The sequence below is a fragment of the Corvus brachyrhynchos genome, unplaced genomic scaffold (genome assembly GCF_000691975.1).
Source record: "Corvus brachyrhynchos isolate BGI_N302 unplaced genomic scaffold, ASM69197v1 scaffold48, whole genome shotgun sequence".
NCBI lineage: Eukaryota > Metazoa > Chordata > Aves > Passeriformes > Corvidae > Corvus > Corvus brachyrhynchos.
This window is the reverse complement of record NW_008240027.1, coordinates 5,060,926-5,086,563: the sequence shown is the minus strand read 5'-3', so window position 1 is coordinate 5,086,563 and position 25,638 is coordinate 5,060,926. Positions and strand designations below refer to the sequence as shown.

Below are 25,638 nucleotides of genomic sequence, written 5' to 3'. Positions count from 1 at the left end.
CCTAAACAGGCCCTTGAAAATAAGGTAAAAGTTCTGCATGGTGGTAGAACAGGCTCTAGGCTGACATCTGTGTCTGGAACGAAGGATCCCTTAAGTCTCTTCATCTCCCTCCTCAGTTCCCAAGGGATGGGATTGGGGGGCTTCTGCCTTTGCCTCATGCTGTCACCATCTGCAGATCAGGTAGTATTTCTAACTTTTGCTGTACTCTGTAATAGGAGAAGGGTGAGTTTGGCATTAACAGTGCCTTGAGGCTGTGCCTTCACTGCCTCGCTGTTAAGAAATAGCATATAGTGATCCAGCTACAAACTAATAAATACCTTTTTCTTCCATGTATAAGTCAGAGTAATGCATTTTGCAGCTTAGCAGAATGGATGGAAAGGCAATGATTTATTAAAGACTTAATTTATTATGCTGGGGAAGGAAGTGTAATTACATCATTGTTGATTATGCCAGAGTTGCAAAGTACTCAGTGCTGAGGGACATTAAAACCCCTCACTCTGCTGGAGTTAGCATGCATTGTAGGTGCTTCAGGTTTTATTCACATTTTGTTACTGTTTCCCTGGCAATCCCACAGGAGTATATCATTCTCCTCTTCCATCAAGGTGAAAGTTGGCACTAAATTGTTATCAGTGATTAGTAAAATCATTAGTGCAAATATGGCTCAGATGTTTTAAATCATCAGATTCACATCTTTATTACCAGGTTGATAATTTGTCAACTTTAATTGATCCATAAAGAACCTCATTGGATCTTCATTTGTTCTGGCCTCCTCAGAGGACAAATATGTTCTTGACACTGAAATTTTTGTGTTACTGGATTTGGAACACTTAACTTACTGCATAGTATTTTAGACAGGGCTTGTTTTGTTTTGGTTTTTGTTTTTCAAGCCCTGAATTCTTTTGACTTCCATTGTTTGTTGCAGAAGATACCAGTAAAGAAGTGCTTTTTTTCCATTTTCAAAGGTTATCGAGTTTGATGATGGATCAGGATCAGTTCTGCGGATACAGCCCCTGCGCGTTCATCGAGATGAAGCTATCTATGAGTGCACAGCCACCAATAGTGTTGGGGAGATAAACACGAGTGCCAAGTTAACAGTGTTAGAAGGTAAGGGGGAAGTTTTTGCATGCCTAAAGTGGCAGGAGACACGGCTTTGGCAGCTACATGTTGATGTGCTGCATTTAAATGATGTGGTGATATTCTAGCTTGATTTGGTAAAGCTTCCTGTATCAGTTGCTCTATTTTTTTCCTATAATAGAACCTCATATTTTTGAGACAATCATGGAAGGATTGCAGATTCTGAACTTTCTTTAGAGTGTTTTTGCTGTCTGATTGAGAGGTGTCATTTCTGACTTGAAGAGCTATCTACAGAGACATTTGTATACTTTCCTCATCTGTTTGCTTTGATGTAATACCCATCTTCAGGGTATCCAAGTATTGTATCTGACAATCAGAAACTTAATCTATGTTGCTGAACCTTCTGGATTAAATCAGCGCACAGATATTCAGGTTACTCTTCAGGTTTAGAATTTGATGTGAAATGTAGTTGTGTTTGTTTTTCACTGTACTCACGACTTACAATTCTGACTCTTCTGTTAAAGAGTAGATTTTCCTCCTTGTCTCCTATTTGAGTAGGTTTTATTTCGCTTGCTATGTTGTGTCTGCTGAATGGAATATTTTGTGGAAAAAGTTTATTAGATAAAACCAGGCATGTGAACAGTTGATTTTTTAAATATTAAATTGTCAGAATTATTGTTTGCTTTTAAGGAAAGGTGGGGTTTTTCCAGCTTATCAGTGTGTTCTATCATTTGTTTATGTATAGGATTTTGTAAATGTACTGAGGTGTTACAAATCCGGGGCATTTGGCTGAATGGATTTTTACCCCTTGCATTTTTACCCCTTACAAGCAGGAAAAGGCTTAGGCAAATTGCTTATTGTTTATAGATTCATGCAGAAACTTCTAAGTAATGAAAAAACTAGACTGGAAAGTGTTTATTGTTGTAGGATTTTGAACCAGAGGAGACTGGTTATCCTGGTGGTGAGTGTGCCAGCCTCACATGACAAGTTGCCTATTGTTCCTTGTTCTCCCATCCCCATTTATAGCATAGAGGTAATCATATTTTCCTCTCTGCTCTGTGACAAAGAATACATTAAACAACTGTAATGTGCTCAGGCACCGTGGTGATGGGAATCATAGAAATCATTCAATACCTGATGTGATTGTGTATCTTGTTTCTGGAGGTGGGGCATCTTAAAGATCAGTTTGCTCTCCAGTAATAGTATTATTAAGAATAATCTATAGGTGCTATAGACTTGAAAATTATTGGGGGACAAAAATCAAATTCCTTTTGTTACTTCTTGCCTTTGCAGCCGTGTATGCAAGTGCATAAAGCTCAGTGGAGCTCTTTCAGCAGTTTATGTGCAGATCTGCATTTAAATGCTTCCTGCAACTGGATTTTTGTGATACTGGATGCTTCAATACCAAACTCTTCCATGCAGATTCCTGTTTCCTTTGGTTATAGTTGCCTTTATGTATCTTGGATATGTATGCACATGCACACACACGCTAATAATTTATTTGCTCTGTGTTAAGTGTTCAAAGGCCCACAGAGACATGCCTTGCATCAAGGAGCACAACAGTATTTCTTAGCTCCATGGTGTTCCTGCTGCTTTCCTGATGAGGTAAAACTTGCAGACCACCACATAAATAGGGAATGTTAGGAAACACCACAGACGGGAAAAGACATGCGGGCACACAATTTAGGAGCTGCAGAAGCAGAAGTCAGTAGCAGTCAAGCACCGAGCCTGCTTTTCTGTTTGGAAAATTCCTTTAATTGGGAGTAATGATTGTTGAACATGATCCCATAAGGTCAAAAACGATCTGCAGGCTGGGGAGGCTGTGTTTTCCACTCAAACTGAAAAGTATCGACCCCTTGCTGTGCAGTCTTGTAATGGGCAAAATTAAGAAACATTTGCTGCCTAACGATTTGTATGTGCTCATGCATAGAGTTGTGAGCTTGACTGTGAGGATGGAGAGCTACATGTGCCTTTTATGTTGGCTTCACTGACAAGGAAGATGAATTCTGTTATGATGTATTTATATTTAAGAAAAAAATGTTTTACATTGCCCTTTCTGAGACTTTTCTACGGACAGCTCTGAATTTTTCAGTCATGTTATCTTATTTTTCTGCATTGTCTAATAGAGATTATGATGTTTATGCATTTTATGAATATGATTTTTTTAAAATTACTATTAATATTCCTTTGTTTACACATTGCCAAAGTAGATATTGCAACTCAGTGCCCTGGTTGTGGTTGTTTACTTTCAAAGGCTTCCAAAAAATAGTGCTAAGTGCCCAGCTTCTCTGTTATGCCATCACTTTTTTAACATGAGTTTTCTAGAGGTATTTGTAAATGACACATTTTATGTGGAACCCTTGATACTCTCAAGACTGTCAACTAGGATTGGATTTTTCCCTCTGCTTTTGGGGTTAAAATAATTTCTGTAATTGGTCTCAGATGGCAGTTTGAATGATACAGACATTCTGCACTTCCTTTCAAGAACTTGACTAATGCAGTGGTCCCTGGTGCATGACAAAGCTTATCATAGACGTCCTCGTGGTTACATGCTGCTAAATACACAGCATGTATTGATTTTGACATTAAAAATCCTTTATAACAGTAAGTTTTAATGCTTCTTCACAATTTGCCTTTAGAACATAGGCCTTAACATTAAATCCAGAAGTCACAGTTAGGGTTTACCAGGCTGTTATTAGATGTCTTTGTAGCTAACTAAGCTGGAGCTTTATTTTATTTAGATTTCTGCGATGTTTTACAGATCAAAAGCAGGTTATTCTTTCTAATTGCCAGCTTATTTAATTCTGAATATTAAGAGAGAAGCATGAATCCAGTCTTCCAGGGGAATCAGGAATTCTCACATAAGTGAATCTCTTTTAACAGTTCAGTTCCCTACTGCCCTTTTATTCTTTGCTTCCATGTCTCTCATTTTTCCCTTCTAACTGCAAATCCTGTTGTGACCAAACTACGTATACTTTGTGTAACTGGAAATTATTTCTCCTGTTGATAGCAGAAGAAATAGACATGCGTATACCTTCTCTTCTCATTTCTCCTGGGTAGCTGATAAGCTGAATTATGTATGAGTCATATTGAACATTTCTATCTTTTTTCCAATTATGACCTGAAGCAGCACAGAAGTATGTTTCTGCTTGGCAGAGGAGGAAGGCAGTGCAGAGAGGGGGAAGGCTAGAATCAATAAGCTGACACACATTCTCAAGAAAAGCCTCAGGGACAGTTAGTGGCACTAACAAATTAATAAATATATTATTCAGTGGTAATGTTGAGAATTACAGAACATTTTAAATAGGCTATATGAAATATAAGTAGGAAGGATGCCAGCATGCAAGAACATAGCAACAGGCTGATGGCAGGAGTGCAGAAGTCCATGATGTCCTTCCATGAGGCTCTTTGTATGCTCTGCATTGCAGCTGTATTGGGAAGGTAATGGTAACAGTGTTTGTCTCTAGTTGCCTCTATGTACACCAAATGATGCCTTCAGTCACTGTTTTCCAGCAGTTTCCACCCAACAGGAAGATAAGGAAAAGCAGTGGGAAAAAAGGTCTTCAAGAGGCAGGGAAAAATATATCGATTCTTTGGAAGAGAAGGGAGGCTCAAATACAAAGTATGTTATCAGTCCCTTCTCCCAGGGCTTTCCAACTGGGACATTCAGTTTTGATTTCCAGAACTGGAAAGCCAGTTGATTGCAACTGGTCCTTTAATGCTTTACAAGCAGTCTTTTTTTACTCCCTTGTAATCCAGACCATACAGTCGTATCCAAGTGACACTAAATATATTCAGTTTCATTTCCCTTTGTTTTTAAGTAGGTTAAATGAAAATACCATCTCCAATTTCCATTCTAGATCTATGCAAATCCCCTATGCCTCTATCCCAGACTCCTAATCATGTGGCATGTAGTTATTTGCCTGGAGAGTGCTGCCAGGCTCCACAGGAGAGCAGCTCCTGGTAAAGAGGACAGACAGAGGAGCCGAGGAGGGGTTGCTTGCACAGGGGTTTCAGTCTCAAGGTAACCTGGCAAGTTAAGTTTTCCTGGCTGGCTTTGTGCTGACAGAAGTCAGGGAAGTTTTGGAGTGTTTCACTGCAGCCCTGGTGTCGTGTTTTACCGTGAACTGAAACATCCTCGTGGTATCAACACTGTGCTCAGCACAAATCCAAAACACAGCCCTATACAACGGCATTAATTTTCTTCTTACTATGAGGACATTTAAGTCCATCCCAGCCAAAACTAGCACACCTAGAAAGTTCCCGAGTGCAGCAGTTGTCTGGGGTGGCAAGCACTTCTACCATATCGTAATTTGCTGTTTACTGAACCATGTCATGAGCTTAATTTCTTTCACCATCTGCCAGCTGCATTCCGGTTCCTGGGGTTACCCTGTTTGAAATGCTGTAAATGGTAAACATTTGACTGTTACAAATGATTTCTGCAGAGAGCCAGGTCTCAGAAGGCCTGAACCAATATGCCCTTTTTGTAAACATTCATCTAAAAGTGATTTTTGTCATTGGAATAGTAAACAGAAGTTAGCTATGTTTAATCCTTGTTTATCTTTGGTTAGTTACAAAAGGATCAGTTAGATCACTGTACTTTGGCTTCACTGCTTTTGCATCTTTTCGCCAGGAAGAATTTCTTGCAATTTGTTGTAAAGTTGAGACGATTACAGAATGGAAATGGAATCTATTTGCGTGCACTCATTCTGACTCTGTAAATGAATTAAGGCTCCCTGTGCTCTGCTGCTCCTGGGATTGGTACTATTTTCTTTGTGTCTCTGGTCAAGAGAGGACAGGTCTTTCTTCTACATGTTTCATGTTAATTAACTGTTCCAACATCCTTTGGTCTCTCCCGGGGAAGAAAGACTGCTGTGATCCTACTGCAGAGGTCCTACTCCTGTTCTTAGCTCTGTACACAAGCAATCCCAATAGCACTTCCTTCCTGTAGGAGGCAGGCAGTTCATGGACCTCTATAACTATTGCTTTGCCAAGAGCTCCCGTGCAGTGAGACTCCACGTACTTCCCTGCTTAGGGAAATGTCCTAACGTGCAGTGATGCACAGAGAAATAAAGAAGCCTGAGTCTGTCTGCTTTTCATTGGGTCTTGGCATGTCCCATGCTTGTTAAAAAGAGAAACATGAAGCCAACTACTCATGGTGGCCTCATTGCAAAGTTCAGGTTGTCAGCTAAAAGAATCTGAATCTGAGCTCATGTGGACTTGTGCTGTTAAAGCATAAACAGTGTTCATAAGGAAAGATTGCATTGTGCTGCTTGACAGCAGGTTGCCTAGTATTGGTTGGGTCAGTTTAGGAGCCCTGTCATCATGCTAACAACTCCAGTTGTTTCCCAGGTACTGACCAGTGGCTAAAAGGATTCTTCAAGGGGAAAGGGGTGGTCTCTTGGTCCCACTGCATACAGATTGAGGAGAATTTGTGATCAGCTTCAGTTAGACCACGAAAATTTACAGAGACTGTTTTACTTGTATCACCATTATGTGCCATGCTGCCAAAACCTAGACTGCCATGGTATCTGAAAAACTCTTTCAGCTACTGAAGTTTTGGTATCTATAGAGCACCTATCATTTTAATCCAGGTGTGAACCTCATGGTTCTATGCAAATTATATTTATTTGCTTTCAAAGATTGGATTCAGTAAGAACATTAGTCCCGCTCTTATAGTTTATTCTTATAATATTTAACAAGAAAGACTTTCTTGGCTGTGAAAGAAAGACAAAGAAGTAATTTTCTCAGGTGAAGAAAAGTTTTAACTGTTGTTGGTCTCTCCTTCAAACAGGAGAGTCAGCAGATCTTTAGAATGTATCAGACCCAAATGCCATAATTTCCATTTCTTATCTCTGTTTAAATGATTAACTAATGGCACATAACCATGTAATGTATCTGTGATAGCAAGTTCCCTCAGAAGACTGCCATGCACTAAGGTTAACATCCAGGTTCATTCCACAAGTTTATGAAGCAAGAAATATAACCTTTGAAATGTTTTATATGAAATATCACATTGTTAATGCCAAGCTGAACCTTTTGGAGCTGTGCACTCCCATAAAACCTTGTGTCTGAATAGGTATTGACCTCTTAATCTTGACAACGTTTTTCTTTTGCAGCAAATGGCTGTTTCTGCATATTACCTCTCAAACGAGGTCCTATGAGATGACATCTCTAACGGGATGAGGTGTTGTCACATTCTTAGCAGCCAAGTTTCAGTGGTATTGCAATGCCCAAAAGCAGCACCTGCAATTTGGGAAGGGCTTTCCAGATAGAAACAAGTGAACTTTAGGTGTCAAACAAACAAGAATGGAATATATTCTACAGAATTCTGCAAAAGCTGTAACACAGGGTTCATAGTGCCAAGTAGCTTGAAGTTGTAATTGTGCAGTTATATCCTGTAAAAGACTTCTCAGAGCTTCTGGTCTCACACAATTGATTTATTCCAAGTTTATTTAACAGTTTGTAAGTGCTGACTTTGGTACTGGAAATCATGTTCAGCTAAGAAATTTTGTTGCCAGTAGCAGTTGCCTCCATTTTATTTGCTCCATTTCTGAAATCCCTCATGAAGATATTCAGAAACATGGGGGTTTATTCAGAGCCTTGTGGCAACCTACTGGTATCTTCTGTCTTTTAAGAAAATGAATAATTGAGTCCTGGACGTTATTTTCTCTCTGTTCTTTGGCTCAGGGTGTTGAGACAGCTTTCTTCTCACTTTGTGTTACCTTAGAGCTTCCTGGGAGATTGTCATGAAAAGTGTGTCAGGCTGTTCTAGTGCTGCTCTGCTGTCAAAACGTTCAGCCTATTCCAATAGGTAAATGAGGCACAAGCAGATGAGTTTAACTCTCTGGCAGGGATATGCTCATGCAGGCAGGTTTCTGTCCTGCTGGAGAGGTGTCCCTGTGGGGTTGCCATCTCCCAGCTGAGGCCAGGGATGGCCAGATGACTGCTTCTGCCTCTCTGTTCCAGTTTGAAATCAGACAGGTTAGATTAAATTGTCTGTGGTTTAAACTAATCTGTTTTGACTCTCTGTTGGAACAGATCATCGGTCCCAGCTGGGAGGCAGCAGCCACCAGCGCTGCCTTTCACGTCACTGCAGAAAGCCTGGCATTCCCACATGCCCCGACCCCGTGGCCACAACCATGTCTGGAAAGCTTAGACGGCGCTGGGATTTTGATGGTGTCAGTAGGCAGTAAGCCAGGGGAGAAACATGGCACAGGCCTAGGCTAAAAAGAGTGGTAGTCTAAAAATGGCAGGGGAGTAGAGCAGCAAAGTGAAGGCTGCCAAGGAGGAGACGCATGCCCTATGAAGTTCTTGTACCAGATACTACAGAGGAAGAAAAGGCAAAAATAACATAGGTGGGTTTAAAATATTGTAAATGTCGAAGCAGATTATTTTGTTGGGAAAATGAGTATTTAGGTCCCAGTTAACCAGAAAGTGGCCAACTAAGCCTCCTCTTGCTGTAAAATCCCCACATGAGTTTCATGGGGGTCAGTCTTCTTTCTGATTCTCCTGGCCTCAGTGCTTCCTCCTATTCTGTACCTGTTCCTGTTTGATTTCAGGGACTTCTTTGAACATGCTCTACTACAGATGTGCACACAAAGAATCTTGCAAAGGCCTTTTCGAAAGCACTGATGAATCGATGAATTTTGGAGATAGACCTTTGAATGTGCTCTAGGATCATAGCTGCTTTTTTGATTCAGTTGGTCACTGGCTAGCATAACTTCTCTGCATTTCTCTGATGCACCCACACTTGTCTCCTCTCCTCTCCTCTTGTTTCCAAGCAATATGTGTCAGGCTTACAGCAAAAATTCTAATTATTTCTTATCTTTATTCATATTATTCCTGTCACTTAAGGTGATTTGGCTCTTCTGACTTGATTTTTTTGACTGTCGTCTTTATTTACAGCATCTCCACAGCACTGTCAATTTAAGACCCACCTTTTGTGCAAGGGCTGTTAATGAATCTTGTAATTTCAAAACTGATATTCAGGGAACTTGTTGATAGAGACCATTATTGCACAACTAATAAAAAAATAGTGAACAAGAAAGCGGAGTTGATTAGGTGACAGTGAGCCCTGATTTGGCTCTCCAAGTGTTTATTTGGTAATAACTAGTCTGAGGATGGACCTGGTGACTCTCCTAATAAAATTATTTTGGAGGACTGGCATCCAGAAGAAAATATTTTTATTAATTATGTATGTAGGGTTCTAGAAGTTTTTCAGAGAAGGAGAAAAAAGACATGAAAACCCGTAATTATGAATTAATAATCTCCTTATTGTAAAAGGCATTTAATGGAAATTTATTTGATTCATTTGGAACAGGCAAACGAGAACTTAAATTTGTGTAACTGTGAACCTTGTCAGAATAACCCACACACACATTTCTTGTCAGATTTAACATCTACTGGTGACCATGAGAAACTAAAATAATAGGTCTTTATCATCAGATGTTTCAAAAGACCTTTCTTGCTGCTGGATCTCTTTCAAGATGCCTTGTGCTGGGAGCGTCTGTAGCAACCTGTTATTGACAGATGTGCTCTCTGTAGCTGGTATGTCAGTCCTGCTGCTATCTCCTGCTGACTAATAAAGTTTGTTGCTGGTGTGTATTTGTAGAGTCTTTGAAGTCTGTTAGGTTGTGGAATAGCCTTCTGAAAGAAGTAGTACCTCATTGCTTAACTATTGGAAATTAGTGGGAAATGCTATTTGATGATGCCACATGGATTACCTGCTTTGCTTCCGAGGAAGAAAGGGAAGGGCAAGAGCAAGGTGTCTGGAAAGCCTTTCTGAGGCCTTAACTATTTTTGCAAAACTATCTTTCATATCTGCTCATAACCAAGAGACTGCCCACAGCTTAGTGACCTGTTGTCATTTACTGACATGCCATGGCTTACACAGGCACTTAAGATGGTCATCTTCCCGTACCTTCTTGTGCAGAAGTGGCAGAGTATATCTCCTTGATAAAATTGGAGAGTAGGTTCTTAATTGAAAAGTGGAGCTTGGAGAGTAGAGAATGTGATAACCATGACTGTGGGGAATGCAGTACTTACTGCTACAAAAGCAAAAACTCTTTGTGCAAGGAAGGTTCTATCCAATCATCGTATGTTCTGTGTCTTGTCTTCTTCCTCTCACTAAAAATATAAAGTCACAGCCCCAATTAAGTCATTCTTGGAGAAATCAAAATTTTAAAATGTAAGCCAGAAAAATGTGAAACTGGAGTATAAGCATGTGCTGATAAATCTGTAGCAGCAACAGCTGTTCAGAAGAGAGCATGTCCATGTAGGGAGTATGTGTGTTTCTTACTGTACTCTGTGGAAGAGAAGGTTCCACAAGCGTTTAACTTCCTCTCCTGCAGAAAAAGGAAAATCAGGTAACTGCTGCTGCCTTTCGGTCTTGGTCTGAGACGCACAAAACAAAGCAGGTTTTGCACCGAAGACCTGTAATACGGCTCATTCCAACAGCTGGTTTCTGTGTATGATGCTTATTCACAAGTCCCACATCCAGTTGTCCTTATGATCTCTTGTTGGTCTTGTGTTGTTTATATACAGTATGGTGTCAGGAAGGCTCTATGGTTGTGATGCTTATTAAAATGCAGTGCCCAGATAATGAGCAAAAGGAATAACTAGCCCTAATTTTGGATGCGAGGAAATAATTATTGTGAATGTTCATTGTTAATTTGTAACTTGACCTGCTAGTGACTAAAGTATGTTTGGTATCAAGCAAGATAACCTAAAATATATGCATGCCACATGCTGTCTTAGAAGCCCAGTGTTGTAGTAGTCAAATACCACCTTCCCCATAGAGTTTTCTAACAGCTGTTTATTCTTGTGGTTATTTCAGTTGGATAATAAAGTAAGTGACTCTTTCTGGCACTCCCATCTGCTCAGATTCTTTCTGCCCAGAGCTCCGGAATAGCTCTTTCAAATCCTTTATCCTAAGGAAACCAGTGGGTGTGAGGTATAATAAGATCTGTCTTTTCAAGATTATCTAGTGCCTTGATGAGGTAGGTTGGATGTTGCAGTGGGAAAACACTGCAACGTATTCATCTGTTGTGCTAATCCTGTGCTCTGTTCCTTCAATCTTTTTATCACAAGGGTCCAGCCTGGATGAAACCTTTCCAAGTTCTTGGGTGTTAGAGTTGAGTGGAGAAGTCTTAAGTAGCAATCAGAGCTACAACTTTTTCCAGCTGTAGTATGTGAAGATTCACTGTTGTGTTGCTGTTCCAAGGGGGAAATTTCCTTGCAGTAAGAGTGCCTGTCAGCACAGGATGCAGAATGCCTTAAGTAAAACTGTCTGCACGAAGTGCTGCAGGCAACAGAACTGGCATTATGATTTTTTACCTACTGTGAGACCACTGGAAAGGTGTTGGAAACATTGACCTGTTGGAGACCTTGAATAACACCAAGCCCTGCTTTTGGCACTACATCTCCAAAATGGTGTTTTGTTTACAAGCAAGGTAATACTGGAATTTATTTTTCTGTATCTCTTTGGTTTAGACAGTGCCACAGTTGGTCCCACTGAGGAGAAAGTCCTTGGAGAGAGAACAGAAATTATAAATATATTGATGAAAAATGCTTAAGCTGCTCGTGGGGTGGTATTAACAAAAAAAGCTGCTGCAGGGGAAGGTAATGATTTGGGGAATGCACAGTCCAAGGTGATAGGACATCCAGTATAAAGAAGGTCAGGAGCTGGAACAGAATCAGCCTTCTAAAGAGAGCCTGCATCTCCTTCACTTTGAGTCCTAGGAGGGAGAGCAGTGCGTGCCAGCAGTGCTACAATTCATGGAAGTGCCTTCCAGATGGAGCTGCACTCCAAATGTGTGACAAACAAGCCAGGCTAAGCAGAGCTTGTTGTTCCCTGGAGCCTGTCTGGAAGGGAGACAAGAGTCCAGCTGAACCCCTGGCAGGTATATTAGTACACTGAAAGGCTACATATGGTGGAGATGAAAATGGTTTGCCAGGAAGAGTGAAGAGGTCAGCTGGGAGAGCCCTCGCTTGCATGGACTTTGCTTTGTAAGAAGATGGGGTGCTGTCTTCTGCCTCCTGGTTAATTTGGACAGAGTTTTTCTGTAAGAATATCACTGATGTGAAACCTAGCTGGATTATGCATGTCATCAACAAACACAGCATTGAAGTTGTTGAATGGGTTGAGGCCAGGGGGAAACTCAATGTGTGTTCTTTGCAAGTAAATGATTTGGTTGCTTGATTCGGATGTGAATTTGTCCCTTCAAAAAGCAGCATTGCAGAGAATCTTAGCTGATGCTTTGCCTCCAGGAGTAATCTGGCCTTGTGGAAGAAACAGCAGTTGTTTTGCCTAGAGGTGGTAGGCTCAGTCAGAGTCCACCTGATTGTCATGTAGTGCGCATCCCAGCATTGTAACTTTTGCTGCCATGTGCTCCTGGTCCTGAGGAAGAAATTGCTGAGCAGATGAGTGGTATCCAGACTTGAATTTAAGCAAATATGAATGAAATCCTTATCCTCTGCAGTAGGACTTTCAAAAGGGAGGAAGAAAATAAAAGGGTTCTGGAGGATTCATGTTTTTATTAATTAGACACTAAAAATTATAGAAGTACTAAAAAAAATAAAATAAACCTTAGCTCTTGCCCCAGGCATGAATTTACTAGCTTTAGTTTGTTGTTCAGTTCGGTTCATTGATCTTGTCACAATTGATGATTCATTAAGTTGTGACTACTGTAGAAATTACAATGCACAGATGTAGCTGAACTGCACATCTGTGTGTTCCCAATGTATTAATGATTTAAAAATGCACTTTCTCTCTGGCCATCCACTGTGCTTCAAGTGCCAACTGACATTTTGTATTACTGAGCCATTTGTTGTGGTTGGCAGAGGGAAAGTCTTTTGGTTCTCCTTGTACTTTTTTGGTGACTTTCCTCTGTCACCAAAAAAAAAAATCTTTTTCTATTTTTCTAATTTTCTGTTTCTTCAGATAGCAACCCTGGCCTTGCAGAATGCGAGTTGTGATGTCTGTCTCTTTCTGCAGGCTGCCACCTTCTTCAGTGTCACCTCATTTCTCCTGGTGTTTGCTTGCAGCAGGTGGGGTTATTTCCTGCACCGAATTATGGGGAACATGTCACACTCAAAAGCAGGATTTTCTGGTTTCCTGACTTGCCCAGGATTCTGAATTTTAATTTTTGATGTTTGTGTGAGGTGGCGTTGACTTAGAGGAGACCTCAAAAACTTTCAGTGTATTGACTTAAAGGCTGATTGGCACCAGCAATTCAAGAACGTGTGGCAACCATAAAATGTCTTAATTGTTAAACCTACCCCTAGCCTCTTCCCCTAATTCAAACCACTATTCAGATTGGCCCCTATTAGAGACTTGCATTTGATCAAAGCAGAAATCGAGGAGATGTCTGTCTAACGGAGTGTGGCTTTGCATTGATGAGGCAAGCTATACCCACTATTAAATTATAGTAAGACTATGGCTATGCTGGGTAGTTAGTGCATTTTCTTGTGGTTACATTCTGTCTCTAACACCACTTTCCAGTGCAGACAAACCCATAAGACTCCTTTTGCTTCAGGCCTTTCTGGGAGTACCCAGGGAGAACAGACTGCATCTGTTCAAGCATGTACCAGCCAATGTACCTGGCTCTGTATCCACTTCCAGTTTGATCACAGGCTGTGTGGTAGGAGGGTCCATGTCCGGTATCTCTCACTCACATCCTCTTTGGTTCAGCCATGCAACTATTTCTTAAAGGCAGATTAAAGAATATCTTTAAGAAATTATGTACTATACCATCCAAAAAAAGTGCAAAGCAACTGTAAATCCAGCACTAACTGGTCAGTTTATTGCAATAATTCATACGTAATTCCAGTGTTGAAACTGTATAATCTCAACTTCAATACAAGCCATTTGTCTCTTCCTGAGACTATAAACCCTCTTCTCCGCCCTGTGTCTTTGAGATCCCTTTTTCCACGTAAGCTTCTGTAAATTCTCTTCAACGGGCTGAACATTTGAGCTCTGTAGGCCCCTGTTGTATGGCTTATTTTCTAGCACCTACTGTCCTTTTTAGCTCGTACTGAAGTTCTCTGTGCTGTTTTTGTGCTTTTCTAGAAATATATGCATTGCAATTCACGCTGTATTTTGCTGCAGTAAGAAATGGCTGCAGTGATTGAAACTGAAGGTTAGTGTATCCCACTTTTTTTTTGCCAGGAGTCAGTGCCAAGTGCCAGAGAAGTCTGTAAGGATCATGCTTGTGGTGACGATTCCTTCAAGTACATGCTTCTCTGGCCTCTACTGATGTGTACCTCAGGCATTTTTGAACTAAAAGTAGTGGATTTAGTCAGACTAATGAAAGAAGAATCTAGTTAGGCTTTAAACATCTGGTGTGCATATGATATTGCATATAGCAAGATGTTTCCCAGCTTCACTGTGTAGTCTGTGGAAAAAAAAAGCTGTTAATTTCCAGTATAATTTATGCCCTGCAGTGTTTGTATTAGAAGGGACAGTGGGTTGTTGTTGTTATTATTAGAAGGGACTCTGGATTTAATGGCTCTCTTTGCATCCATGCTTGTGTCTTCATACTGAAAGGTGCTGGTATATTTAGTTGTGATTTAACCTGTGTGTTGTTTTCAACAGCAAAATTATGTGTCCTCATGTGGTAGAAATAGGGCTTGGCAGCACTGTGGAGTTGCTTTACCTTATCTGGCACAGTATTGAATATTGTGAGCCCTTTCAATTGCCATCTTCCAGGACTCCTTCCATCTTGCAGGTTGAACATACGGTTTTGCTCATTCCTGTGGCAACCGAAAGCTGCAGGAGCCCTGTTTGTCCAGGTGATTCAGTGTACAGGGTCAGCCATGTTTAGACAAAATATGAAAGTTTAGGAGGGGTTTTGTGATGAGCACTAGGAGGGAACTCACCTCAGTGACTCAGGGTATTTTTTTTTCAAATTTCTTGTGTTCGGATTACTTTGTACTCACTCTTATTCAGATGCAGTGCGTTGGATGTTGCCTCATTAATCCTGCGCAGTTTGTAGCAGTAGCCTTTGTTATTTATAATGCAAGATGCTCCATGTTTGTGAGGCAGGCTGGCAGCAGGATGTCCTTTGTAACTTGCCTCAGTAGCTCTGGCGAGGGTGTTTTCCTCTAAGGGAAGGGCTTAGCAGCTGTGGAAGGCTACATCCAGGTCTTCCTTATGTTGATTTTGGCAGCAGAAGCATGCACATTCCACATTTCCAGACCTGACTAAGGGCTTTTACCCAGCAGAGGCAAATTTCAAAAGCCATCAAGCACCAGGGCCATTTTTCACTCCGTACCTCGCTAAAATTCAGCCCTGGATCAGTGAATCTGCCCAAGTATTCAGGATCCCCAGTTCAAGATTTGGAGCTACTTTATGCAGATGAAGGATGGTAAATGACAGTCACCCATCAAGACTTGGTTGAAGTTAGCTTCCCCTTTTTGCTTAGAACATTTAATCCTTACACAACTGAGCTGCTATTTGTGATGTATACAAGTCTTAAGCAATGCTGGAGTAAATTGAGGAATGGAGCTGAGCCAGACAGAGCAGGTTCTTTTGATCTTTTCTTTCTCTTTATAGGCAGAGAGGCAAGAGAAACTCGGGAGTGTCCTGTATCCTGTCTAGTCCTACGCTGCTGAATAGTGCCTTTATCTAACCAATGGCAAATACATAAAAAGTGTTCACGAAAAAAATTAAAATGGCATATTTAACAAAACTGTCTGAAACATAAATCACAAAACTTGACAGTTCATCTTCTCCACCTTCCTAACGACTGTGTCACTAACACTCATTGAAGCACAGAATTGAAATGCCTTCTCTTATCACTTAACCTGTTCTTTTATGGTATACCTTTTTTTTTTTAAAATTGCAGCACTGTTGGCCTTTAGATCAGTGCTGCTGTTCTAAGGCTGGCAAGTGCTGGTTTTCTGTGTCTGAAAAATGAGTCTGCAGAATCTGAATATAACCTGGTGATTCATTACTTTATGCACTTTTCAGTTTGAGATATGACATGCTGAATTTCATGGAAACTGGACCTCACTGCCAAATAACAGAGTTTGAACTTGTTCTCCTTGTGGCATTAATTTACAGCTACTATGGAGGATCAGATAGAGTGGTGCAGACACAAGATTCACCAGCAGAAATTACCCAGATTCCAGTTACACAGTTAACAATTACTCTGTAATGCTGCTAGTGTGACCCTTTCAGCATTTTTTACCTTATTTTGGCATTTCTTGTAGAAGGCCATTCTGTCTTTATGACATTCCTGACAAATGCTCATTGAAGACTGGGATCTTTGAAACTGAAGCTTTGTTGTCAAATGCAAGTTTCAGTAGAGTTTTGGCTAAACCGTAGGAAGTTTTGCCAGTGTTTCATCCCATCACCAGTGTGTCCCAGGCTATTTTTCATTCAGTTAGGAAGGGGAAGTGAGCATTGCTTCTAACTGGAGTGCTACTGCCTTTACAGTAAGTAGCATTTAAGGGAGTATACAGAAGTCCAAAGTTTGTTTAGAATAGAGGTGCAGCTCTTTAGGTTGACTGTGCTTATCTTCAGTACACTAGTCAGCTGCCTTAGATGATAACCTTTCGCTTCAACAATAGAATTAAAAGCAGCTTTTGTTTATTCCTATACCATAATATTTTTATAAAAGAAGTCTGCATATGATCTGCTAATGCTTTTCAGGGAAGCAGAAGTATACTGAGTGCCATTTTTCAGGACATACTTGTGTGTTACCATGTCAGATGCTTTGTGCAGCAGTGCAGGGTAGGCATTCTACTTGCTGCTCTCTCAATAGATCTGTTGTTTTTCATAAAGATACTTTGCAAGTGCTTTACCAGTTTGCCTTTTTAAGTAATGTGTAGAGGGTTTCCTCTATGAACTCTTGAGTATTTTCCAAAACAAATAAGTTGGAAATTACATTTGGCAAACCCTAAATTCTGAATAATGCAGGTGCAACAAATGTTTTTATTCTGTTTCCTTCAGTTAAAGCTTAATTTCTTGGTGCTGAGCATTTCCACCCATCGTAGAGGTGCTCCTTGCTCTAGCATCTAGGTGCGATTGGCTGATGCTCTTTGTGTAATTGTGTCCGAGGTGATTCTTCTTCATTTGGGGTTAACTCAGTACTTGTTTTACACCAGAAACGTTATCTGCTACTCCAGTTCTGAGACTATGCTAGGTGGAAAAGCTCTGGATAAAAAAGTGAGCCTTGCACCATCTTCCTTGTGCAACTTGAGTCAGTTTCCTGGATGGCAGTGGAGGAAGAAGGCTCAGCTCACAGGGGGGGCACAGCAACCTCATGTGCCATTGTTGACTGTGTCATTAGAATAATGAAGGCTTGGATTGTGGAACCTCATAGCACAGTCCCTGAAACAGCATGGCCATGCAGGTACAGCATGCTACAGTGAGCTCTGCACAGGCATCTGAATGTCCAGGTAAGAGACAGGACAGTTGGTGGGTACACACAAACCTGTGCATGTGACATGAGATAACACAGAAACAAAATGATCGCCTGGAATATCACTGGTTACAGTATAATTGTTGCTTGAATCCTGAAGAGATCCAGTTGGAAAAGAAGGATTTGTAGTCCTGTGTCTTGGTGAATGTGCTACAGAAGGGCCTCTGTCTTAGCATGGAAAAAAAACGTGAAGGAGCTTGTGTGAATATATGAAGTGTGGGTGACGAAGCATTGCGGGTGCCTGGTGAGAGTCAGCACCTTAGTGGAATGCCGTATATCAGGGAGAAGCATGAGTCTTTCAAATAGAAAAATAATGGAGTCTGTTGTCTTAGAGAGCTCAGGGTAGTAGCTGGACAGCCCTCACTGAATGGTCAGGCCTCAGCAATTTAATATTGGGTTGCTTCACAGCTCTGCCTGACAAGAATATACTTTTATTTTGTTGTGCATTAGTGTAATCCGAAGAGAATTTCCAAGGAGCTTCTGAAACCTTTTTAAGATAACAGCTTTTGAGGCTCCATGACATTCAGAATGTTAAATGCTGAAAAAAACCTTAAAGGAACAAGCAATTTAATCATATGAATATTCACATTTTTAGCAAAATAAAATAACTAGTAGTGGAAGGAAAGGAGAAAAGAGGCAGCACAGTCTCAGGCAAATGACTGGCAGAGTTTCACTAGTTAAAAATAAGGAAGGTCCTGAAGTGTAATGGAGTGAATCACTTATGACCAGTTTTACGGTAGAGTAATCTGACATTTACTTTCAATGGTAAATACAGAAAATGATAGTGAAATGCTGAAAATGCGATGTCATAAAAGTTACAGCCCCCTCATCAAGTTTATTATGCTTTGGGAGATAGAAGGTCTTGGTTGCTCCCTGGAATAGTTAAGATGTTTGAAATTTAGACACTGAAATGTAAACTAGTCCTTTGCTACCTAAAGGTTTCAAATGGTCAAATATCAGCACAATTACACAGCCGACCAGTTCTGCTCGAGTGCCCATTGCCTGCTATTGGCTGTGCATCAGTTGGTCATGATCTGCAGGTTTCCACGGAAACTGCATGTACCACTACCTGTGAATAATTGAGAATGGCAGCTGTAATGAGGGAATTTGGGGCAAATTGTGTAAATAATCGTAACTAGATTACAGTGGTAAAATATTTTCACTCTAGATGAAGATTTAACTTCCAGGTTTAAGGAGATTAAACTGAAGAGGTCTAGGAAAGAATCTGTCCTTGTGAAATCTGGGGATGAGTGTTATAAAAGCCATTGCAAATTCCCAGAATTTTTGAGCAGGATTTGGGAAAGTTTTTTTTCTGTGTGCTGCCTCAAGGGTCTGATGTCCTTTGTATTTTTGTTCTTGGGGGCAGGTAATTGAAAGGCAAAAGCTCTGAGTTTGTAGCAGCTGTGTTGGCTGGGAAGTGACTGCTCAGACCCCACTGCTTAGGGGCAGGTGCCTTGTTCCTGTCCTACTTGCAAAGACATGTGAGGATACACCAGCGGTTTGGAATAAAATACCCAGACAGCATCTGCCAAGTCTCTCCTGATTTTCCTCTTCAGCTTAGGTATTTATTTCTTTTAAAGTTAGATGCAGTAGCTTAATATTCAGAGCACTCCTGTGCTCTGCAGTGTGATCTGCATAAACCGAAGGAGAGATGCTACAAGCTAGCTCTTTCTATAAAGACAGCTTTGTGTGTAATAGAGAGGAAAAGCCAGCTGCATGTAACAGGATTCACTGTGATTGCTGCTGAGATACTGTAGACATGTATGTATGTTGGGTTGAAGTGACCTGAAGATTTTCCATTGCCCATATCTGGGCATACTGTCTCTTGCACTGAGCTTGCAGAAGAAATGTGTGCAGTCATGCCAGCAGGAGATACGTGTGTTTTGTATTAGCCTAAGGTTAAAAAGAAATGGTGACTGTTTTGTGTGCTGCAGCTAATGAAAAGGTTTGAGCCAAGACATCATAGTTAATTGTATACAGAATTAACTTGTCTTTGAAACTGGTTTTGTTTTATTTTCTGCCAGCAACAGTTTCTCACTGCTGGTAAAGCAGTAGAGTATGTCTATTTTTGTGTGAGCCCAGAGCAAGCCAGGGGGTTGGCATTACCTGGAAGAATATCTTCTTCATCTGGGAAGCTTAAAAAGTCAGTGCTAGACTCCCAGTTGTTCTCATTGCCTCTCAAACCACAGAAAGACCTGAGAAGTAACTGCTTGTACAGTTTAGAGAGATAATGTTAATTGGTGTAACTGAGCTTTCCTCCTCGGAAGTAGTGAACTCCGAAAACTCCCAAATCCTGAGTGTTGCTAGGCTAATTGGATGGTTAAATTTAGCAAAGCTTCCACTGTGCCTTACTGAATAAAACAGAGCTGCCATTTATTATTTAAATGTCTGTTGTGACATTAGGCAGTAGCTCAGGGTGGGCTACCTTGCAAACCAGGCAATCTAGTAAAGTTATTATTGACTTGAAAGATGGAGCTTGTCATGGATTGCATCTGCAATGATGCTGTCAGTTAATTTTGAGCCAGATAGCTGTAACCAGCTTTCATTCCACTAGCAAATACCTGGGGATATATGGGTTATATGCTAGCAGTGCTTGGCTGAAGAGGAATTAGTTTTGTCTTGCAGTCAGTGATCCACAGCATGCAGCAGCCTTAACAATTAAAACCAGAACCTGTCTCAAGACTCTGATCTGAGTATGTAAAAAGGAGGTACCCTAAACTCTGTATTTTGCTTTAAAAAAACCTCAGCTCACCAAAGAAATGCTCTGCTGATGACTGAAAGGTTTAATAATAAAGAAGGTTAAATGGGAGGAAATAGTCTTGCTCAGGTTTCCCTCTGCTTATGGTGCCAGAGCCTTGTCAGAGTGAAATATGTAACACTGGCTGAATGGCTGAGCAGCTTCCATCTGCTTCAGGATCTCTCAAAGATAATCAAGAATGATGAAAATTGTTTCTTCATTTTTGACCTCTAACCAACCTGTTAGCCTTATGTCTATAAAGCAAGGGATGTCTCCAGACTGGACATAAATTGTAATGCCAGTGTAGATCACAACTCCTCTATCAATATTTGAACTGGAAAGAGCTTATATCAGTATAGCAGCAGTTTATTGTATTCATGAGAGGAACTTTGTACCCATAAGATTCATTAATTTGACAGAACCCTAATAGCAGCTTGCAAATCTCACTGCCATTTCTTGCAGAAAGTGAGGTCCTTCAGGATACGCTGTCCCAAGACTAGAGGAGCCATTCACAGCGTTCATTGCCCATGCATTCCATTGTTCTGCAAAACAGGAGATTCAGTCTTTGCTACCACAGAGATTGGTTTCACTGGCTTTACTGATAGCACAATGCTGATGCATAGCTGACCATGTAAAATGGTACATTATCTCATACCTCTCCTTTTCCCAAGTTCTGGTTTTAATTTCTCTACATGTTTTGTGTGCTTTGGGCTCCAAGCATCCTGAAGAGAAGGAATGCTTCATGTTTAACTCCATAAAGTCTCATGCAGACTGTTGGTGAGAGATCTAACAGCACAGGTTGTCACTCTTGAGTAGCACATCTGTGTAGAAATGCTTGCTTGGAGCAAAACAAAGCTTGTGCTAACTCTTTACCTTTTCTCCAAGGATGAGTGTCATTGTTTGCTGGAGATTTTTATCTTGTTGCAGAAGTTTTGGTACCCTGTTGTGCAAGTGCTGCATTCCCATGGCTAGTTAGCACAGCCAAGGCAGCTTTGTCTGTCTTCCACTACCAAGCCCCTTGTTCGGTCTGAGTACAGTGAGTGGGAACGTGGATGTTTTCATACATCTGCACCTCACTGTCAGACCTTCCCGACTGTCATTCAGGTGTCATTTTGGCTACCACATACTCATGTCTCATTTGCTTGCATTTCTTAAACTCTGTGGTAACTCTCAAGGGGTAACAAAAAAAAAGGTTGAGTCTAAGTATTTTTGGGGTAATGTTGAAGACTGGCAACCTATTGCAAGAGTCTATTGACTTAAGAAAGATTTAGAGGCCTTAGATAACAAAAATCTTATTGGCTGTGGAAGAGGAAAAAAACCCTTAAATATGTTTGTAGTAGATGGAGAAATCCCTGGAAAATTGAGTATTTCAGCACAGAAGTCATTGAACTACACATGAACCTGAAAAAGCTGAACTGAAATATACGTTGTATTGTCCTTTCTGTGTTTCTTCACGGCCAGCACATTCATCTGGGCCTCATTTTTAGTGTGGAATGAGAGGAGAGTGCCTTGCTGTAGTTGCAGAATCTGTCCTTCGCAGAAAGACAGTCAGGACTCAGCCCCCCATTCCAAAACATCCAAGTTCCCCATTACAGAAATTTAAAGGCAAGCTTTGAGACTACTGATAATATCTTTGGAAGTTGTCCACTGCCATCCTGTGAACCTTCAAGAGACCCCAGAGGGAGGTTGCTTAAATTGCAATTAAAACTACCATGTTAAGAAAGATAAACACCTTCCCTATCTCTAATATTAAAAAGAAGGCTCAAATCTTTGAGGCACTGCACAGTGCACAGGCTGGTATTAGGAATTACCTTTGGTGCTTCTTGTTTTGTGTGGGGCAGATACTCGTTATCCTGAGCTCTCTTTCCGGCTGGGTTTCAGATGGAGTGCCTGTCCTGAAGATGCCTTTGGTATTGCTTGGAGATCTCACTGTTGGAACACTTTTTTCTGACAAATAGGGGAAGTGAGTGGTTCATTTGAGAGGTTTGTTTGCTTGGTGGTCCCTCTTTGGTGATTATTTGTGCTGACAACACAGCCGTTGGCTGAAGCAGCCTATGTGCTGTGGGCTTAGTTGTAGGCAGCAGTGCCCCTGGACTTCTACCAGAGCGATGTTTGTTCACCTGTAGCAACAAAGTGAAATTGTGTTTATAATCCTTGCCATTTCCCCGCAGAGCTGTCTCATCCATGCACCTCTGGGGCTTATGTGAAGAGACGCTGTTGCTCACTTCCCAGCACCAAGTAGCAAGGGAGGGGGTTGTCCATAGCCTGACTGAATTTCTCTCCCTCCTTTGCACTGCATTCCACAGGAGTGTGTCTCATAACACTCATTGTAGCTTCTGTTCCCTTGAAGAAGACCAGTCTTGTGGGACACTGGCTGTGTTGTTCTAGGCCCTATGCTAGTGCCCCCATGTCACTTACTTGGGCTGGTGGTGATAGAGACCGAGCGTGCCTGTTACCATGCTCGTCCTAATGGTGTTGTCCCTGCTAAGGGAAGTGATGAGCCTTTCCCTGCCATGTCCCCCAGGATATGTGCCAGTCCAGCCTGTAGGAGCTTGTGTTCTTTGATCTGCTGCAACACATCTGCTTGAAAGGATTAGCACAAAACTCCCTTCTCAGCAGCTTACAGTTGTCATATATTGACACCTGTATTTTGGTATTTGCAAGTTAAGCCTTGCACTTATACAAATAAGCAAGCTCAGTTCTACATGGGTAAAATTGTAGGATGAGCCTGTTTTAATTAGAGCTGGTGAGACTCCTCAACACTCCTGCTGTTTGCTATCATAAACATCTTGCATATGTTTGCAGCACAGTGAAAAAGACAGACTTATGGGGCAGGTGCTTCTTTGTAAGCAACAAATCAACTCCCAGATAATTGAAAAAGCCACAGTTGTTTTCAGAACAGGTAGAGGATACAGAAGGAAGTATCATTGCCAAACATCTGGTCTGCAAATCTCATGAGAGGAGAGTGGGGAATACCTTCAGTCCTGGGTCTCCTAGGATGTTTGTCTCTGGCATTCAGACTGTTCCCTAGGGGTTGCTTGGTAAGCAGCTTTCCTGGTAGGTGTTAAAGCAAACAGAGCTCAGTGCCTGGATTTTCCTTTCAGGATCAGCCTGAACTTTTTATATGGTCAAATAGGGGTATCTAACATGTTTCAGATTCATTGATTCATAAATCAAACTGGGAAACACTTGCAGTACTAAATAAAGACTATTTAAAATAAAGAATGTGCATCACAGTATCACACTGTACAAAGCAATGGTTCCCTGCTGTACCAGCACTCCACCTGGATTCAGTCCCTCATGAGGGCCTCTGCAGCAGGAGCTGGTGACACCTGCCAGTCAGAACAGTGAGGTTGTTTTTTTATCTCAGAACAAAAATAATACACTATAACCTCTTTATTCCCTCTGGTTTCACTTGGTCTATGTAAAAGATCCATTGGGCACCTCTTGCTTCAGACATGTCAGATTTCTTCCTAAATAAATATCCTACTTTACCTTGATGTTATTAGGTAGTAGGTTTCTTCATTCTAATTTTCTGTGCTTGTCACTTTAATTAAGTCCTTATGGTTGTATGTTCCTCAGTGTGAGGGGAGTCCTGCTCATGCAAATATTCCTGTTGATATTAGTGAGCTGTTCTGTTCTCTTTTCTGAACTGATTTGGCTTTGCTATCCTGAAATTCAGTACTGCTTCTCTGCTGCATTTGGAGATTATAAAATTCAGAAGGCTGTGATCTCTCATGTAGGCTTTCTCTGGATTAATTCCTGTTTGAACTTGAAAAGATATTCTAGAAAAGTATCCTATCATAATTTGACAGTCGTCTGCAATGTGTGGTCCTCTGCAGTTCATGGGATATTGTTTCAATTGTTAATGAACCTGTTAAAAGTTTGGCCTTTCAGCCTTTTATCTATTCAGTTTCTCTAGACTCAAATCACATTTCTCTTTCCGTGATGGCATTTAGTCACTTTGATCTGGTTACCTTTCAGTCTTCTCTTTGAAGAGGTGAACAGATTGAGACCCTGGAACTTCTCTCTATAAAATGTTGTGTTTCTCCATGCTTACACCATTCCTACAGCCCTGGATTCAATGTTAGCAATATCTTTCTGGGAGGAGTACCAAACATGGAGGAGGCAGTGCAGGGTGTCCTCTCCTTGACAGTGTCTGGGTGCAGCCCAGAGCAGTCTCCCATGGTTTTCTCCTCAGAGACCAGGTTACAGCATCATATGCTGTGTTAAGCATGTAGCTCCGTTTCACAGAGAGGCTGTTCAGACACAGCATCTGTAGGAAGAGATAACATTTTTATTAGACTAGATAACACAGATGGAAAAAATGAATGCGAAGCCCTTCATCAAATAAGATCCTCCTCCACCCCTGCAAACATAGCTTTTCTTGCATCATTCCAGCTGCCTGGTTATATCAAAACCGGTGGCAAACACTTTGACCTTTGTTTTCAATCTTCATGCTCTCCTTTGCTGTAGGTTTCTTCTGGCCCCACCTTTAGCCTGGCAATGAGGCTCATCATGTCAGGCCTCCGCATTATTTAAGGGATCATGATATTTCTTTTGCAGGATTGCAGTTCTCATTGGCTTGAAAATTCTGCAGTTGACATTCACTCCAAGTGCTGCAAAAGCAGACTCAAGGTCTCCTTTTAAAATAGGAACTAAACATGCATAGCACAACACAGAAAAAGGCCCTTATCTCTTAGCTGGTTTTTCATTACCTCCTGTGGCTCTAATCTGATTGCTTTGCATATATTAATAAAGAAAGAAATAAAATATTTGTAATAATCGATGCATGGCATTCTGAGATTGATTATTTATTTTCCAAAAAGGCATGTTCCAGTATTTATGCCTTTAGGTAGCTTTGGGATACCGGTGGTAGTTCCTGAGCCGTTCTTGGGACCATCATGATGCAATGAACTTTATTTCCTTGTGGCTGTTCTTTTTTTAGGATTACCAGTACTTGAGCCATGACTTTGGTTTGTGGGTTTGTTCAATACTTTGTATATGTACAAAAGAGTTGCCCCCTTGCACAGGAATTTCAGAGCCATTCCTCACAGAAACTCCTTTTGGAATAGAGGGCTGAAATGAAGGGCTGCAGACACCCCTCCGCCACACCCTGGAGACTCACCTCCAACTTTGATACTGAAGCATAAATGCTTGAAAAATCTTGGTATTGCTTACTTAATTACAGAAAACACAAGGGAGAAACACGAGGTGTTCCAGCAGACGCAATGAGAGAAGGATCCAAGCCTTCCATTTCTGGTCTCCTTCATGAGCACCAAATTTTGTCAAATCAGATTTACACTAGGGAAGAACAGATGCTTGCACTATGAAAATGTGACTGATTTTCACGTTATCCAGGGCTGTCAGTGGGTGTTGAATATTTATACGCTGTAG

General features: G+C 41.1%; 1 protein-coding gene across 20 annotated transcripts in view; it reads left to right on the top strand.

Annotated features, from left to right (window-relative positions):
• PTPRF (protein tyrosine phosphatase, receptor type F) overlaps positions 1-25,638 on the top strand; it is a 290,739-nt gene that overhangs the window by 94,601 nt on the left and 170,500 nt on the right. For all 20 annotated transcript variants that reach the window (XM_017743501.1, XM_017743496.1, XM_017743495.1 and 17 more), the window contains exon 4: positions 963-1,104. In XM_017743501.1, coding sequence (XP_017598990.1) covers positions 963-1,104 — 142 coding nt within the window. The remainder of the gene's footprint in view (positions 1-962; positions 1,105-25,638) is intronic.